This window comes from Cervus canadensis, chromosome 32, assembly GCF_019320065.1.
Source record: "Cervus canadensis isolate Bull #8, Minnesota chromosome 32, ASM1932006v1, whole genome shotgun sequence".
NCBI lineage: Eukaryota > Metazoa > Chordata > Mammalia > Artiodactyla > Cervidae > Cervus > Cervus canadensis.
Window position 1 is genome coordinate 6,602,730 of NC_057417.1, and position 18,923 is coordinate 6,621,652.

The 18,923-nt window shown below is 49.0% G+C and overlaps 1 protein-coding gene across 3 annotated transcripts in view; it reads right to left on the reverse strand.

Annotated features, from left to right (window-relative positions):
• Positions 1 to 18,923, reverse strand: part of ABAT (4-aminobutyrate aminotransferase) — an 85,769-nt gene that overhangs the window by 38,376 nt on the left and 28,470 nt on the right. For all 3 annotated transcript variants that reach the window (XM_043456439.1, XM_043456441.1, XM_043456442.1), the window contains one exon: positions 2,417 to 2,531. In XM_043456439.1, the coding sequence (XP_043312374.1) occupies positions 2,417 to 2,486 (70 nt within the window). In that variant the 5' untranslated portion in view covers positions 2,487 to 2,531. The remainder of the gene's footprint in view (positions 1 to 2,416; positions 2,532 to 18,923) is intronic.

Genomic DNA, 18,923 nt, shown 5'->3' on the forward strand with positions numbered 1-18,923 from the left:
TGTTATGTAATTAGGGTAAGCATTAATATGCTTATCTTCCAATTAAAAAAAACAACCCTCAAAACTCACTAGTAACTTCTCAAGGCTATCAAGGTTAAAAAAAAAGAGGAAAAACTGAGAAACTCATAGACCAGAGGAGATAATGAAACTGGATTGGACCCTGGAGCAGAAAGAGGCCCTGAGAAAAAGTTGGTGAAATTCACAGGGAAGTCTGGAGTTTGGTTCAGTTCAATGTACTAAGGTCAGCTCCTCAGCAATGACAATCCTGGTGATGTAAGAGGATAAGACTGGGGAAAACTGGGTGAAGAGCATGTGGGATCTCTTTGCTCTGTCTTTGCAATTTCTCTGCACATCCAAAATATTCCAAGATAAATGTTTATTTAAAAATAAAACCTGTGGGAGAGGAGAGAACACTCCTGATTTTTATCCTACTCAAGATACAAACGCCTGCAACATTCAACAAGGAGACCAAGGACTGCGCCGACAATTTGTCTTCAGAAGGCAGATGGGACACACAATAAGAATTTGTCTTCAGAAGGCAGATGGGACACATGATAAGAAGGAGACATCATGATCTGAGAACTGGGGACAACCTGGAGGGGCAGGCATCCGAAGCAGGCTACCGCTAGCTTCCTTCTCCCAGAGCTGCTGGGAGGCAAGCTGCATGCATGCTCAGTCGCTAAGTCGTGTCCGACTCTCTGCAACCCCCCGGCAGGACTGCAGCCTGCCAGGCTCCATGGGATTTCCCAGGCAGGAATACTAGAGTGGGTTGCCAGTTCCTTTTCCAGGGCATCTTTCCCACCCAGGGATCAAACCCACGTCTCCTGCATTGGCAGGCAGGTTCTTTACCACCGAGCTACCGGAGAAGCCCATTGAGGGGGTGGATAATAATCCAGTGTTTGGAGCTGGACTGACGTAAGAAAAACTTAAAGTGGTCCATTTTCAAGGACAACTAGCCTAGAGGGACAGCCTGCTGATGTAATAGCCATTAGGATACTTGCGTGGGAAAATCCAGATGAAGGGGGAGTAATAAATCCAGGTGACTTTCTCAGGAAGACTGTTAACCCCATAGTATGCAACCATGAGGGACTGGGGGAGGGACTTGCGTGCCAAGAGGACAAAAACCCCACTGTAATGACTCTGGGCGTGCTTGCCCTCCAGACGCCTGATCTGACAGCATCATCATTAAAGCCTTGCTTCTCGCCGCGCCTTGTGTCTCCAAGTCCACCCCTTGGGTTTGGGCCGGTGGGCTCTATTTCCCACATCTGACTTGTATTCAAGGGGCTGCGTGACTTGGCTTCTCTGAGCCTCAGTTTTCTCATCTGTAAACTGGGCTTCACCCTTTCCTTCCTTGTGGGACCTATGGAGGAAGGTCTCCTGAGATCATACAGGCAGGGTGCTCACTAGGCTATGCCGCCTGAACTCAGAGAGGCAGAGAGAAATGGAAGCATCTGAGAGGGACTGCATATAAAAGCAGAGACATTACTTTACTGACAAAGGTCCATCTAGTCAAGGCTATGGTTCTTCCAGTAGTCAGGTATGGATGTGAGAGTTGGGCTATAAAGAAAGCTGAGCACTGAAGAATTGATGCTTTTGAACTGTGGTGTTGGAAAAGACTCTTGAGAGTCCCTTGGACTGCAAGGAGATCCAACCAGTCCATCCTGAAGGCGATCAGTCCTGAATACTCATTGGAAGGACTGATGCTGAAATGCCAATACCTTGGCCACCAGATGCAAAGAACCGACTCATTGGAAAAGACCCTGATGCTGGGAAAGATTGAAGGCAGGAGGAGAAGGGGATAACAGAGGATGAGATGGTTGGATAGCACCACTGACTTGATGGACATGAGATTGAGCAAGCTCTGGGAGTTGTTGATGGACAGGGCAGCCTGGTCTGCTGCAGTCCATGGGGTCGCAAAGAGTCGGACACAACTGAGCGACTGAACTGAACTGGGGTGGGGTGACAGCATGAGCTGCTGGCCATTTGGGTGCGGGGTGAGCAGAGGTAAGGGAGAGGGAGGGGCAGGGTGGCCATTCCTTGGATAGGGCTCACTCTCCAGTGCCCTTGAAGCTTTTAGGCGAATTACAAGGGCTTTTGTAGTTTCCTTGTTTATGGGCAGCAAACCTAGCTCTGTGTTTCCCCCAGCGGTCCCTGTGGGGATGGCTTGGGCCCTTCTGGCTTCGGGGGCGAGCAGAGCGGCTCCAGGGCTGATCAGCTCCCTGCCCATTGCTGAGCTGTCCTCCTGGGCACAGGAGCACACGCTGGAGATGGGAGGAGCGCCAAGAGGACAGTTTTATGGGGGTGGGTGGGACAGCAGCTCCCTCTGTCCCCAGGAACTCTTCCGGACCCCTAAGTCCCTAGTCTGGATTGCATCTTCCATTAGGACCAGTTCTTGCCAAGATCCCCCGGGGCTTACCCGGCACCAACAGGCGGTAGTTGTGCTGGAAGCTGCAGACCAGCCGCTGGCTGAGCAACATGGAGGCCATGGTCCCCTCCGCTGGGAACAGAGACCCCTGTCACACGCTCCGGCCCTGAAAGAAACCAGAAACTCAGAGTTAGGCCGACAGAGGCCACGCCCTTGCTGACCAAGTACCCCACTCCCCACCATTCCCCCACATGGTGGAGAAGGTTCTGCTAATATCAGATCCGTTGCTTTCATGCAGAAGGCACACTCTATTTTTTATGATTTTAAAAAATTATAATTTATTTTTTTAGCTTTGCTGGGTCTTCCCTGCTTCGCAACTAAAGGGCTTTCTCTAGTGGTGGCCATCAGGGCTACTCTCCAGTTGCGGTATGCGGGCTTCTCACGGGAGCGGCTTCCCTTGTTGAGGAGAACAGGCTTTAGGCGTTGTGGCGTTTGGCCCCAGTCGCTTCCCGGCATGTGGGATCTTCCCAGACCAGGGATTGAACCAGTATCCCCTGCATTGGCAGGCAGATTCTTAACCACTGGACCATCAGGGAAGTCCTACACTTTATTTATTTTTAAAAAAATTTTTGGGTGGTTTGCGTGATCTTAGTTCCCTAACCAGGGATTGAACTCAGGCCATGGCAGTGAAAGTCCAGAGTTCTAACTACTGAACCACTGGTGGAGGCAGCGGGTGTGGGGGGGTGGTCCCCAGAGTATTTACACTTTGAATCAAAGTCTGTTCACCTTGTGTTTTTTTTTTTTTCAATAAATATTTTCTTAGTTTATTTGGCTGCACTGAGTCTTAGTTACAGCATGCAGGATCTTTAGTTGCAGAATGTGAATTCATAGCTGTGACATGTGGGATCTAGTTCCCTGACTAGGGATGGAACCTGAGCCCTCTGCATTGGGAGCTGGAGTCTTAGCCGCTGGACCATCAGCAAAGTACCCCACGTTGTGTTTTTCTTGACCTGTATCTAGGTAGGATTATTACACCCACTTTCCAGATGGGAAAATAAAGAGAGAGGACAGGGTTGGCTGGAGGACCCTCTGTGGGCAAGCTGGCGAGAGGGCCTCGTCCACCTGGATAAGTAAAGCAGCCTGCGTCCTACATGATGGAAAAACTCAGATGGAGCAAACTCCAGGGCAGACGTCCTGGTGACCGCTCAGTGGGGGAGGCCAGGAGGCCCCCCGCCCTGTTCACACACAGAATGTTGGTGGCTGGGTTGCTGGGAACCCTGCAGATCCAGGGCAGTACCCGGGGCCCATTTTGAGGGGTGGGCTTCTCCAGCACGACCAACCATCCCGGGTGTGTTCTGGACCAAGAGGGTTCCAGGATGTGGAACTTCCAGGTTTTGCTTTTTTTTTTTTTTTAAGAATTCACAAAAACGGCAATCACATGAATATAGGATGCCTTCATTTTATTATTCTTTTCTGATTCTCATTGAATAGGTATTTACTTATTCATTCATTCATTTATTTTTATTGGAGTAAAGTTGTTTGACAATGTTGTGGTGGTTTCTGCTATGGTGTGGCATGTATGTGATTAGTCGTGTCTGACTCTTTGTGACCCATGGACTGTAGTCCACCAGGCTCCTCTGTCCATGGGATTTTCCAGGCAAGAATACTGGAGAGGGTAGCCATTTCCTTCTCCAAGGGATCTTCCTGACCCAGGGATTGAACCTTGGTCTCCTGCATGGCAGATGGATTCTTTGCTGTCTGAGCCACCAGAATCCTCCAGGATGGAAGGGACTGTGTTTGTTTTTTTTTTTTTTAAATGTTGTAACAGAAGGCTTTTATGAAAAAATATATCTTGCATGTGGACAAAGATTAGAAAGGAACACATAGACACACAATGGAAACCACTATTATCTGGAAGCTTAGAAAAGGAGTGATTTTGAAATTTTCCATCTTTTGCTGAAATGTTATTATTTCCCTTTGCCACCAAAAAAAAAAAAAAAAAAGTCAAAAGAGATAGGGTGGGAAATACTAGCAACTCCAGGTGTGGGAAAGAAATAAGTGAGACCAGAGGACCCCCAGGGCAGTGCTTCTCAAACTAATTGATCATATCCCTCTCTAAAAACATATTGATGCATTCAATTAACGTGTGTGCATGCTCAGTCACATCTGACTCTTTGGGACTCCCACGGACTGTAGCCTGTGAGGCTCCTCTGTCCATGGGATTCTCCAAGCAAGAATACTGGAGTGGGTTGCCATTTCCTCCTCCAAGAAGTGACTGTTTTGAAGGGTATTTGATCCCCCTCAATCTGCTCAACCATCCAGGGAGTAGAGTATCTCCCCATTTCCAATATGAGGAGATAGAAGTTCAGAGAGGTCATGGTATTTGGCCTTCATCACAGGATTGCTTGGATCTGCCTAACCCCAAACCCTTGCTCATGACAACATGGATTAATTCAGTGACTAACAAAACACCTAACTATAGAAGCAAGGGGCTTGATGAATACAAATGATCCTGTTAAGAGAGGAAATCTTGCTGCTTTTCACCTGAGAAAATATTATTGAGGAAAGCATGGTCTTGGAAAGCGTGACCATAAATTAACTGAGAAACCAGACTCTTTCTGTGATAACTCAATGGATTTTTTGATCTATTTCAGAACAGCCAACTCAATGCAAGCCTGTTAATTTAGCAGCCTGCTAACTAGGTAATGCTAGTGGTAAAGGCCTGCCTGCCAATGCAGGAGACGCAAGAGACTCAGGTTCAATCCCTGAGTTGGGAAGATCCCCTGGAGAAGGAAATGGCAACCCACTCCAGTATTCTTGCCTGGGAAATCCCATGGAGCCTGGCGGGCTGCGGTCCATGGGGTTGCAGGGAGTCAGACACAACTCAGCGACTAAGCACAACTACACAACGAGGCAGAAAGAGCGATTGCTGTCTCTCTTTGAAGACTGTTCGTCTCAAGTGGGAGCTCCACTAAGGACTCCACACCATTCAACTGTCATTAGGTGTGCGTTTGAAAATTCGAGAATCTCAGAGAACTCGAATATTCACATCTGAGTGCTCCGCAAAAGTGAAAGTCACACCCGTACACTTTCAATTACAAAATGTCACATTGGGAAATATATCTCGCTGACATTTCAGTGGCCCGCAGTTGAAACTGACCTTATAACGAAACCTGATCTCTATCAGACGTTAGTTCTCAGCACAATATATTTCCAACAATCAGAGGAGTTGATGTCATTCATTCAGTTTCTCTGGCCCACTAATCCAATCAACAAAATTAATCAGGTACCCGTTTCACGAAAGGCACTGCATTATCTAGACACAGGCGAAAACAAAGATGAATAAAATGCTGCTCTCTTTCTAAAGCTCATAATTCAGTGTCAGAGGAATGAGGGGGAGAAAACAGGAGAATTTCATGTAGTAACTGCTTTACCCATCATGTCAATAAATCCTTAAAATAACCTGGCAGGATATGTAGATGAAGAAATGCCCAGTTCACTGTCAACAGCTAATTCTGCATAAGACAGAATGGAATCTGTACCTTTGCTGGTATAAACAAGCTGCCAGGGGAACAGAGAAATTAATTCTAGGTGTGTGTGGGGGTGCTGCCCCTTGAAAAGCTGCAAGGTTTCAGAAGCCATAGAAAGAAAGGGGAGGTAATGAATGAAGAAATGAATGCTAAGTTGCTTCAGTCATGTCCAGCTCTTTGCGACTCTATGGACCGTATCGTGCCAGGTTCCCCTGTCCCTGGGATTCTCCAGGCAAGAATACTGGAGTGGGTTGCCATGCCCTCCTCCAGGGGATCTTCCTGACCCAGGGATCGAACCCTCATCATTTATGTCTCCTGTATTGGCAGGCAGGTTCTTTACCACTAGGGCCACCTGGGCAGATGAACTAATGCTCAAAGGCATGAAAGGATGTGGACTGCCCGTGGACTCAGGCATGATATCTCAGAGCAGTGAAAGGGAAGATGCACAGAATTAGGTCCCGGGACTTCCCCAGGGGTCCAGTGGCTAAGACTCCATGCTCACAATGCAGTGGGCCCGGGTTCTATCCCTGGTCAGGGAACTAGCCCCGAAAGCAACTGTAACATCCCACATGCTTCAGCAGAGATTAAAGATTCTGCATGCTGCAACAGACCCAGCGCAGCCAAGTAAACAAATATTAAAAAAAAAAAAATCCGCTAATTGCCAGATGGAACCCCCTAGAGACGCTCTGAAGGAAGGAAGGTGCCAGTTGCTCTTGTCTTATCCAGAAGGAACCTCTTCAGCCAAGTCCCAGAGGGCAAGGAGGGAACAGGTACTCAGTATGTTAATGAGATGCTGGGGTCATCGATGAGTCGGGGAGGGGGACTTGCTGGGATGAGCTGAGTGGAGAACATCAAGTGGGGTGGGAGTTGATGGTGAGGAAGAAGCCAGGGACCAGCTCCTAAACCCCCAGCCTTAGAGCTGGTGGTTTGAGAATTACGGGTCCCTCAAAATGTTAAACACAGAATTACCATATGGTCCAGCAATTCCACTTCTAAGTACACACCCAAAAGAACGAAGATGGCAACTTGAGGGAAAACATGAACACGCGTGTTCACAGTGGCACCATTCACAATCACCAAAAGGTGGAAACAGCCCAGCGTGCACCGATGGATGAGCAGATGAACGCCATGTGGCTTGTCTGTGCCATGGACTATTATTCACCATAAAAAGGGAAGAAAGAAGCACTGATACAACATGGATGAACCTTAAAGACATTGTAAGTGCAGGAATCCAGACATAAAAGGTCACCTATTGTAACATTCTGTTTATGTCTGAAACTTCGAGAATAGGTAAATCCAGGGACATCCCTGGTGGTCCAGTAGTTAAGAACCTGCCTGCTGATGCCGGGGACACGAGTTCGATCCCCGGTCCGGGAAGATCCTACAGAGCAACTGAGGAGCAACTCAGCCCTCGGGCCACAACTACTGAACTCATGCTCCGCCACAAGAGAAGTTGCTGAGATGAGAAGCCTCCACACGGCAAGTAGAGAGTAGTCCCCACACTCCGCGACTAGGGAAAAAGCCGGTGCAAAGCAATGAAGACCCTGCTCAGCCAAAAACACAAATAATAATTAAAAACAAATAAAATTAGTGAGCAGGTCTGAAATTCATGTTAAAACAGCAATTTAATAATAGTACTCCCCTCCCCCAACTCTGAAGTCACTGAGTCACTGCCTGTCCACCACAGCCCTTGTTTGGCTCTGGAATCGAAGACACACCCCACTTTCGCCTCGGTTTCTTTGTGTGCAAAATGTAGGTGTTGGACACGTTGTTTCTAAGGCCCCTTCTGACCTTGAGAAGCATCTGGGGTGCAGTTTATGGAGAATTCCTTGCAGCACTGCTCCCGGCCCCCAGAAGTGGTACCAGCCTCCCCTCCACCTGGGTCCCCCTGCCACTCTCTCTGCAATCTGCTGCACATCTGGAAAAGGGATGGGGTGGCCTGAGGGATCCCAGGCTGGAGGGGGAGCTTTCTGAGCACCAGCCTACCCTGAGGCTTGGGACCAATGCGGGGGAGAAATCCTGACTCTGAATGGAAAACAGGCTGCTTGCCAGGCACCCCTGGTCCCTGAAATCCTTGTCTTTTTGGCCCCACCATGTGGTATGCGGCATCTCAGCTCCCTGACCAGGGATTGAACCCATGCCCTGTGAAGTGGAAACACAGAGTCTTAACCTCTGGGCTGCCAGGGAAGTCCCCACTTAATGTACTTCTTGAGATCAACTTGCTTTTTAAACTTTCCTATTTAAAATTACTTTTCTACAGCTGGTGGTAGAGAAGACTCTTGAGTCCCATGGACTGCAAGGAGATCAAACATTCAATCCTAAAGGAAATCAACCCTGAATACTCATTGGAAGGACTGATGCTGAAGCTCCAATACTTTGGCCATCTGATGCCAAGAGCCGACTCATTGGAAAAGACCCTGATGCTGGGAAAGATAAAAGGCAGGAAAAGGGGGTGACAGAGGATGAGATGGTTGGATGGCATCACTGACTCAACGGACATGAGTCTGAGCAAACTCTGGGAGACAATGAAGGAGCGGGAAGCCTGGCAAGCTGCAGTCCATGGGATGGAAAAGAGTCGAACAGAACTGAACAACTGATCAACAACGGCCCTTACGAATCACTCCCCAGCATCCTTCCCTCAAAGTTTCATTTGCTGCAAATAAAAGTGATTGGGGAAAGAATGTAATAAAATCAAGGCAGGTTGTCAAATTAAAAGCTGGATGCGGTTCACTGCCCAAGGTTTCTCCGGCCTCTGCAGGGCCCCATCTTCTGCAGAGGGCCCCATCTTCTTGCTAGGATGGAGACGAGCAGCTCTCAGACAGGTGTTAAAAGCAGGCTAGCATCAGACAGGAACTTTTCTCCTTGCCATGATGAGAACCAAAAGAGAAATTTCAATCAATCAATAAACTAAAGAGAATAGGAACCATCAGAGCACAAGGTAGGTGGGGGGTGACCTTTGTTTCAGACACGTGGAGCCCCTACAAAGAATCTGTTTCTCAGTGCGCGTTTCAGTCAAAACAAGTTGAAACCCTGGTCGCACCAGATACTGGAGTCCTTGGGTTTCCACCCACTGCTTCCTATCCCGGTTCCTTTAATTAAAATGCTAATTAGTTCTCTCTGCTGCCTCTTATCTTCCTGGTGCATTTGGAGGGTGGGCTGGGCAGAAGCAATGTTTAAATCAATAGGGCGAGAGGAATTCAGGTGAAAGGGCAAAAAAAAAAAAAAATCTTCGGATTTTTTTCTATGAATAAAAAGTCATAGAGAATAAAAAGACACAGGTGCTGGGAAAGAATGAGGGCAGGAGGAGAAGGTGGTGGGGGAGGCGGGCAGAGGATGAGATGGTTGGATGGCATCATCAACTCAATGGACATGAGTTTGAGCAAACTCTGGGAGATAGTGAAGGACAGGAAAGACAGGTATGCTGCAGTCCATGGGGTTTCAAAGAGTTCAACGTAGCGACTGAACAATAATCACAGTATTGCTTGCCGCTTATGGCTCACCTATTGTGTGCACCATATCTTCTGTGTGACATTTTGTGTCCGCCTCGGGTGACAGGCTCAGAGGTGAATGACTCCCCACGGTCCTGGCGCTCAAAAGCCAGTGATTCTGACCCTAGCTGCCGGCGAGAATCAGGGGAGCTCTCCATCTATGACACTCCCTCCCTCGGGGACACCCATGAGTGTGACCTGGGCATTGGCGACGCTCCCGAGGCAGGGTTACAACCACCTTCCTAAGGGGTAGACGGTGGACCCTGCGCTCGACCCAGGTCTGCACTGCCCCCAAGTCCTTGGAAATGGCTTTGAAAGTTAAACATTCCAAAGATGAAAAAATAAGAGTAAAAAATGAAGACCAAGGTGGCCCTTTGGGGAGCTGGGGTGCAGGGCGCTTGATGTGAAACCAGCCTCTTTTGCCTGCTCTGTGACCTTGAGCACCTTGAGGAACCTCTCTGGGTTTCAGCTTCCTCCTCTGTAAAACGGGGACAAGAACAACTGCACCTAACTCATGGCCTAGCTGAGGGTGAGCCGAGACCCGGGACTTGGTCCCTGCTGTCCACAGCCCCAGTGCGCGCTGCAAACAATCATTGAATACATACTAAACACTCCAAAACCATCCCATGAAGACGGACTCATCTCTCTATCATTTGCATGTGTCACTGGCTGGAGGTGGCACCCCTGGACTTCTCTGAGGCCCCCCAAACACTTGTTCTCATTCTTCTATCTGCTCTTGGAACGGAGACAGAAATGCTGGCAGAGGCTGGGGACATTCCTTTCCCTGTCTGCAGCCCCAACTGCTGGCTTTTCCACAGACTCAATGGGACACAATGACGGGCTCAAGCTAAGTGGGCCTCCATTGTCAAGGCCAGGGGTCGCCATGGCAACCAATAAAGCCAGAGGCCTGGCCTTTGCAGATGGCTAACAGGGCCCCATTCAAGGGCCTGTGACGACGGCCTCGGGACAGAAGGTTTTATCTCGGACCTGGCTGCCCTCCTCCAGCCCCCCTCCCCACCCCAGCTTTCTCTGCAAAACAGACCCTGGCTCTTCCTCCCTGCATTCATGAATTCATGATTCCCTATAACCTGCTGGTGGAACACCATACAATCATTACTGACTTGCAATAAGGGGAGAGGAATACTGCTCTTAGAAATCGACAAGTGTTGACTCCTAAGACAGACCGAGCGTGCAGTTGAGAAAGTAATGTCAGCCAGAGACTGGGCCCAAACGTGCGATCTAGTAGCTTGATGACTGGGCAAGTTGCTCAGTTCAGTAATTCCCTAGTGGTCTAGCACTCTCCCTGCCGAGGACCCAGGTGAGGGCCTGGATTCAATCCCTGGTCGGGGAACTAAGATTCCATAAGCTGTATGGTGTGGCCAAAAGAAAAAAGAAACAAACAAACCCCAAAAGGTTGCTCAGCTCACTGGGACCTCAGTTTCCTCATCTGTGAAATGGGAAGAACAAAACCTACCCACACGGTCACGAGGCACAGAATTTGGCCAACTGAAGCCCGCACACAGGATGTAGAAGAGACCACTCCTCGCAGGCCACATTCTCAGTTTCCAAACAAACCTCCACCTTGTAGGGAAGGCCTTTCTTCCACAGTCTAATGTCCTGGGAGGCACCATGTGCGCGTGCAAATCTCTGGCTCTGCTCGAGCCTGAAGATCTAGCTTCCACGAGACAGAAGCTGGCCTGCCCCAATCTCTCCATCCTTAGGTTTCTGTCTCCCAGTTCACCTGCCCGCACTGCCCCAGCCCCCGAGGCTCTATCAGGAAGATGATGTGCGTGCTCAGTCACGAAGTCCTGTCCAGCTCTTTGTGACCCCACGGACTGTAGCCCGCCAGGCTCCTCTGTCTATGGAATTTTCTGGGTAAGCATACTGGAGTGGGTTGCCATGCCCTCCTCCAGGGGATCTTCCCAATCCAGGGATCGAACCTGTGTCTCCTGCATTAGCGGGCGGATTCTTCACCATGGAGCCTCCTGGGAAGCCCCAGGAAGAACAGGAAGTCAGGAAGAATAAGGTGAACTTAAATCCCGCAGGCAGGCAGCATGGACATGGTGTCTCTAGAATAGAGTGAAGGGAGAAAAGAACAGACAAGGCTTCGAATCCAAGCTCCCAGTGGGAGAGTCAGAGGCTTCGTTCTGTAGGCAGGACACAAGCGGAAAGACACGTCCTGGAAGTGCTGGGTGAGTTTCGGATTTCTGACCCCACAGGGAGCGGGAGTGAGAGAACAGAATCTGGGCTGGGAAAGATCTGTGCCAACGCTGAACAAGCCGGCCTGGGCCAGCGGACTGGAGGCTGTTTGCTCAGTTTCATGAGTGTTTACCAAGTGTCTGTCCACTGAGCACGTGCTCTGCTCTGCCCTGGGGACCCCAGCATTCCCGCTCGGGGTGAGGGGGGAGGTGGGGGGGCGGCAAAAACCAGCAGATAAAGTCTGCACGATGGGAGGAGACATGTTTCCTGTTCGGAGAAACCAAATCGTTTTAAGGACTCCAGGAACTGCTGAGGGTGCAAATACCACAGCGTGTTACAAATGAGCCACTTATTTTCTCCCAGGTCTGCACTGAGGGCAACTTGGAAACACTTTTTTGGTGATCGGAGTTACCACATATGCCTGACGGTATTCCTATAATCCCTTAGAAATGCCTTAGCTTCAGAAATTCAAAGGAGCTGATGTGTGATGGAGGGTTTGCTACGATTCAGTGAACAAATGCCTGGTGTGCCAAACATGACCCACGCTATCTCATCTACTCTCCAAATGCAAATTCTACTCTTGCCATTTTTTTCAGGTGAGGGAACAGGCTCAGAGAGGTTCAGACACTTGCACAAGGACACACAGCCAGAGATCGTGGAGCTGGGTTGGAACAAGGGCCCTCTGGGCTTGAAGACCAAGATCTGGGAATATTACCAGTTTGGTGGTTGTGGTCCTCACCCAGAAACCTCATCAATCAACTGAGACCAACATACACTTCCTTTACAGGGACAAAAAAACTTAACAGCTGTCACTGTTTGCAGTCTTCCTGAAGATCTTCATCTCTTTTTGTTTGTGTGTTTTTTTTTTTTGGCTGCGGCATGTGGACATTTAGTTCCCTGACCATGGATTGAACCCACACCCCTGGCATTGGAAGCATGGAGTCTTAACCACTGGACTGCCAGGGAAGACCCAAGAAAGTCTTTATCTTTTGGCCTTGCACTCATTTCCAACCTCAGCCCACACTTGGCACTTTGCCTACATCCCAATTCTTATCCCACCTTCCCTTTCAGGGTGCAGAGGACTGAATTCCACAAAGCACTCTGTCCTGGTCTGGGGACTAAGATTCCACATGCCATGTGGAATGGTCAAAAGGCAAAATTAAAAAAAGAAAAAATCAATATATGACCAAGAGTTTGCCTACCTTTCCTTGCTTCCTAATTCTTCTAGTCTATGCTTTCAAAATTTTGGTACAGGAGAGACAGCGAAGAGGAGAGGAGATCCAAGGACAGATTCATGAAAAAGCCCCCGATGCATCATCTTCTGAACCAGTCAAGCTGTTGACTGGCACAATGGCCATCAATCATGTGACCCTGGCCAAACAGTAAGGCTTTCTTTTTTTTTTTTCATTTATTTTTATTAGTTGGAGGCTATTTACTTTACAATATGGTAGTGGTTTTTGCCATACATTGACATGAATCAGCCATGGATTTACATGTGTTCCCCATCCCGATCCCCCCCTCCCGCCTCCCTCCCCATCCCATCCCTCTGGGTCTTCCCAGTGCACCAGCCCACAGCACTTGTCTCATGCATCCAACCTGGGCTGGTGATCTGTTTCACCCTTGATAGTATACTTGTTTCAACGCTATTCTCTCAGAACATCCCACCCTCGCCTTCTTCCACAGAGTCCAAAAGTCTGTTCTGTACATCTGTGTCTCTTTTTCTGTTTTGCATATAGGGTTATCGTTACCATCTTTTTAAATTCCATATATATGCGTTAGTATACTGTATTGGTGTTTATCTTTCTGGCTTACTTCACTCTGTATAATGGGCTCCAGTTTCACCCATCTCATTAGAACTGATTCAAATGAATTCTTTTTAATGGCTGAGTAATATTCCATTGTGTATATGTACCATAGCTTCCTTATCCATTCGTCTGCTGATGGGCATCAAAGTAGGGCTTTCTGAATGCGTGTTGATTTCCAAGATCCTCATGCCAGTCTCATCCACCTCCCACTATGCCCTCTGCAGTCTGGCAGCATCTGAGACATCAAACGTAGCCTGTCTGTTTAGGGAGCCTTCCCATGGTACTAGAGGGCAGATGGCTGAAGCTCTTAACCCTACAGCTTGCAATGCATTGTTTAGCTTGTTTATTGAAAGGAGGGGGGCCCCAGGACAAAACAAAAAGAGCGCCAAAGAAAGGGCTGGGACCTGAACCTGGGGAGGAAGGCTGATCCCAGCTGCTGGTGATTATCAATGTGCAAGGTAGAGTGTCAAGCAAGTGCAAAACATCGATCGCCTCTCCTGTCTTTTGTCCACATAGAGCCAGATATTCAGAGTAAATAAAACTGGGATGGGGGCTTCCTTGGGGGTCCAGTGGTTAAGACTGTGAGCTTTCACTGCAGGGGGCCTGGGTTCTATCCTGGCCTGGGGAACTAAGATACCATATGCTGCATGCGTGCATGCTCAGTTGCTTCAGCTGTATCTGACTCTTTGTGACCCCATGGACTGTAGCCCACCAGGCTCTTCTGTCCATGGGATTCTCTAAGCAAAAATACTGGAGTGGGTTGCCATGCCCTCCTCTAGGGGACCTTCCTGACCCAGGGATTGAACCCGCGTCTCCTACAACTCCTGCATTGCAGGCGGATTCTTTACCGCTGGGCCACCGAGGTAGCCTTGTATACCTCGTGGCACAGCTCCCCCCCACCGCCAAAAAAAAAAGACAAAAACCCAAAAAACCTGGGATGGAATTTATCCTGGTTGGCATGCTCCCTGGAGGAGAATCCCACCCAGGTGTCCAAACCTCCTTTGGTTTCTATCATCAGCAGTCATTCTCCACCTTACTTCTACCTTACCTCCCGTTGAGAAAAATGCCTCCATTTTATGCCTTTAGACAATTTTAGGAAAACAAACTTGCTAAGTAAAAAAAGCACATCTCTAACATGATACTCCTTGCTTCTGTTCAGTCCCTTGGTCGTGTCCCACTCTTTTGCCATCGCATGGATAGCCTGCCAGGCTCCTCTGTACATGGGATTCTCTTTTAGGCAAGAATATTGGAGTGGGGTGCCATTTCCTCCTCCTCCAGGGGATCTTACCAACCCAGGGATCAAACCCAAGTCTCTTGCATCTTCTGAATTGGCAGGCGGGTTCTTTACCATTGAACCACTGGGTAAGGATACTCTTTGAGACAAGTACAAAACCCCCAGCCATCCTCCAGGCAAAAAGGTAAGGGTTGTAGGAACGAATTAAAGGCTTTATATTGAAATCATCTTAGTTTTTCATACAACATGGGTGCCCCAACATTCCCTGGCTCCCTGCTACCCCCAGGATAAAGCCCAGCTGCTCATCCGGGTAACCCCCCACCCCGCTCCCTCAACCTGTATGTCCCGCCCGGCTCCCTGTCCTCTGGGCACAGACTCACATACACTCTGCTCTTTGCTGCCTCCAGGTTATCTCTCACGTGATCTTGTCTGCTGGATTGTCCTCTCTGCCCCCTCCCCTGTGGGTATTCCCTGAATCTTGGGCGCTTTTTCAGAGTGGCCACTTCTGGTCACCTACTCCAAGAAGCCTTCCTGACTCTCAGTTCAGGGTTAGACGCCACTCATCTGTATTTCTCCAGCAATCTTTTTTTTTTTTTTTTTTTGGCTGCACCTTGAGGCATGCGGAATTTTAGTTCCCCAACTGGTGATGGAACCCACGCCCCCTGCTTCCCACTGGAGCGCCAGGGAAATCCCAGCAATCATTCTTTTCTTTTTTTTAACAAAACATTTCAGGGGAATTCCCTGGAGGTCTAGTGGTTAGGACTCTGAGCTTCCACTGGAGGGGACCTGGGTTCAATCCCTGGTTGGGGAACTAAGATTCTGCAAGCTGAATGGTGTGGGCCCCCCGCCCCAAGAAAAAAGCAAACACACAAGACGAACTTAGCTCTACCTATCACCTTGTTCCAACTGTTAATATTTGTCATGATTAGATTAGCCACGGATTTATACACATATTCTTAAGCATGTTCACCTGTACTGTGACAATCTGTTCACAATCCCTGTCTCTGCCTTTAGCCTGTGAAATGCATGTATTCACTCATTCATTCATTCACGGGTCTGCCATCAGGCTCTGCTATTTCCTGACTGCCTGTCACCTAAAGACACAACAGTAAATCCCAAGGACCCAGGTGAGGGTGGTGGGACCAGAGAGCAGAGCCCTTGCTCTCTATTCCGGCTGAAGAGACAGACAATAAATAAGTAAACAAAGAAGATAATTTCCCATTGTGATGAGAGTCATTGGCATCCCTTGACAGGGAGCGACCGGTTCGTTTATACCATCACCTCCCCACCAAGCAGCACGTCACATGCTGGACGCTCTGAGCACAGGGTCGCTCCGAGGCAGCCTGGGTTCTGTGGTCACTATGCTAATAGTCCTTTCCTCTCCCACCCCTCGAAAGGGGGACGTGAAGGGGGACCAGGGTGACTGAGGACCCACCCCAGCGGCTCAGGACTGAGACACAACCCCCTCTCCCAACCCCCGGCCCCCACAGTCCACTCCTAGGATGACTTTTCAAGTGTGCGAACATCCGGTTCACAAAAGGCCATGAGGGAACGGATAAACACTCCCGATCGAGGTTCTTTCTTGATCACCCTGAGGAGTTGCCCCCAAAACTTCAAGCCGTGAGAGCGACCCCCAACAGACAAATCACAGGCGCCTGTTTCCAGCCTTTGGGGATGGGCTTTGCAGGCTCTGGTGAACTCCTGGGCTTATGGGCTCCGACCCCACTGCTGTATGTTTCTCTGGAGGTCTTTACGGCATGCTGAGTAACTGGTTCTCAGGTGAGTTGTGGAGGGCAGTTCTGCTGGGAAGAGGTGGGATAAGATGGCCTCTTACCACACCCCCCACCCAGCCTGATATCTCTGCAGAGACTGCTAGGGTCTAGAAAGCAAGCCAGGCCTAGGTGTGGAAGAGAAAGACCCCTCTAGGGTTAACCATCACTGGCTGAGGCAAGGATGCTGGGGTTACAAGAATCACAGTAATAGTAACAACAATAAACATTGTTGATATTTGGGATCACTTGTGTGTGTGTGTGTTAGTTGCTCGGCTGTGTCCCACTCTTTGTGACCCCATGGACTGTAGCCGGCCAGGCTCCTCTGTCCAGGGGACTCTCCAGGCAAGAATACTGGAGTGGGCTGCTATTCCATTCTCCAGGGGATCTTCTCGACTCAGGGATTGAACCCAGGTCTCCTGCAGTGCAGGCGGATTCTTTACCATCTGAACCGCCAGGGATCACTTGCTTTGGGTCAAACCCTGTTTCAAGCTTTTACACATACCAGTGCTTTTAATTTTTAGAACAGCTCTCTGAAGCAGTTACAATTACCATCCTCTCTTACCAAAAAGGACATGGAAGTACAGACAGGTTAAGTGACTTGCCCCCAAACACAGAACCACTAAATAGACGAGCCAGGCTACAAACCCAGGCTGGCTCTAGATCCAGCGCTCTCAATCTCTACACCATAGTGAAGATGTGAAGTCACTCAGACTCAGACTGAAAGTGGGCAAGACTGCTACCCTTCGTAATTTCCCCAGAAGGGAGGCGGTAGAGCAGTGGCATTGTGTGGATTTTGGCTGGGGCTGGAATCTGGCTCCGCCTCTGTTTTCTTAACTGGAAAATGGGTATGACAGAGCTCCCCCATCCCGAGGCTGCTCTGAGCATTATATAAGGCAGTCCACGGACTGAGCTAGGCAGAATGACCAGCATGTGGTGGGGCTTCAAAGCGTCTCAAACCTACAGAAAAGTTGCAAGTTGCTCAACAACCACCTGTAATCGCAGAATCACCAACCGTTAACAGTGAGCCACATACATACCTATCCCATCTATCAATCAGTCTATGTACTGATTATCTCTCTTCTGAATTCTTTGAGAAGTACTTGCAGACTCTATGATATTTCATCCCTAAATCCTCCGGCCTGTACATTCTGAAAACGAGACTTTGTCTCATAGAACTTCAGTACAAATGACCTGAGATACAGATATGTCACCTTCAGGAAATTCACCATTGACATAATTTGCTGCTGTTTAGTTGCTAAGTCATGTCCGACTCTTTTGCAACCCCATGGACTGTAGCCTGCCAGGCTCCTCTGTCCATGGGATTTCCCAGGCAAGAATACTGGAGCAAGTTGTCATTTCCTTCTCCAGGGGACCTTCCCAATCCAGGGATAGAACCTGTGTCTCCTGAACTGGCAGGCGGATTCTTTACATAATAGTATCAAATATTTTCTATATTCAAATTTCCCCATTTTTCCCCAAAACATCTCTGGCGGCTCTTTCTGTTTTTCAAACTTCCCCTGGGAACCACTCATCACTGCACTTGGTTGTGCAAGGCGCTTTCATCTCTCTCTCTCTCATTTTTTTCTTTCATTTCATCTCTTTTTAACCTGGGACCATTTCTCAGCCATTTTGCCTTTCATGCCACTGATATTTTAAGAGTCCAGGTTGGTCACTTTGAATGTCTTCCTATTTTTCTGACTCCTTGTAAAATTAACTGTAGCTCATGGGTAAATGCAGAAAGCGGTCTACAGGGTACCTGATGCCAGAGGTGCAGGGAACTTGGGGGCCTGCCGAGGAGGATGTAGGGCATCAGGTCTACCTGGGTCTAAGAGGTTCCCGGAAGCAGTGACGGAGGATATTTAAAGGTGATTAGAGCTTTGGCAGGTGGGCCAGGGTGGCGGGGCCTCTGCAGACAGAGGCCGTGGTGTAGGGGAATGAGGGCAGCGACTTAGAATCACAAGTAACAGCGAGGCCTCGAGGGCGAGGTGCTGAATAAGCAGGGTCTGTGCCTACGTGAACTGGAAACTTCTTGAGGCTGGTCCTTATCTTCGAATCTGTTCTTTCCTTCAAGATGCCAAGGGCACTGCCCAGACCACCAGCAGCGTTCACCCACAGATACTGGCCGCCAAGCCTCCCAAACACTCAGGAGCGGAGAAGCACAAAGAATTCCCTTCCAGGGGGCGATGCGGCCGCCTGCCCTCACTCACCAACTGCTCGATCTTAAGCGGCAAGTTGCCAGGGTTCCCACATCTTGCCCTGGAAATCAAATCTCCCTTTCTCAACCTGCTTGCCTCTTGAGGCCTGGGCTGCTTTGGTCAAAAAATACAAAAGGAACTTCTAATCGACCACAGAAATGAACACTGTGAGCATGCTGCCAGCCAAAGTTTCCCATACCTCCTTGTCATAAGCCCCCCACATGTCAAGCAAACTCCTCCTGTCTCATGGAGGAAGAAAGCGAAATGTGCCCTGAAGGGGCTCCCTCAGCCTTCGAGTTTCAAAGAGGAAGTTGTGTGTGTGTGTGTATGTGTAT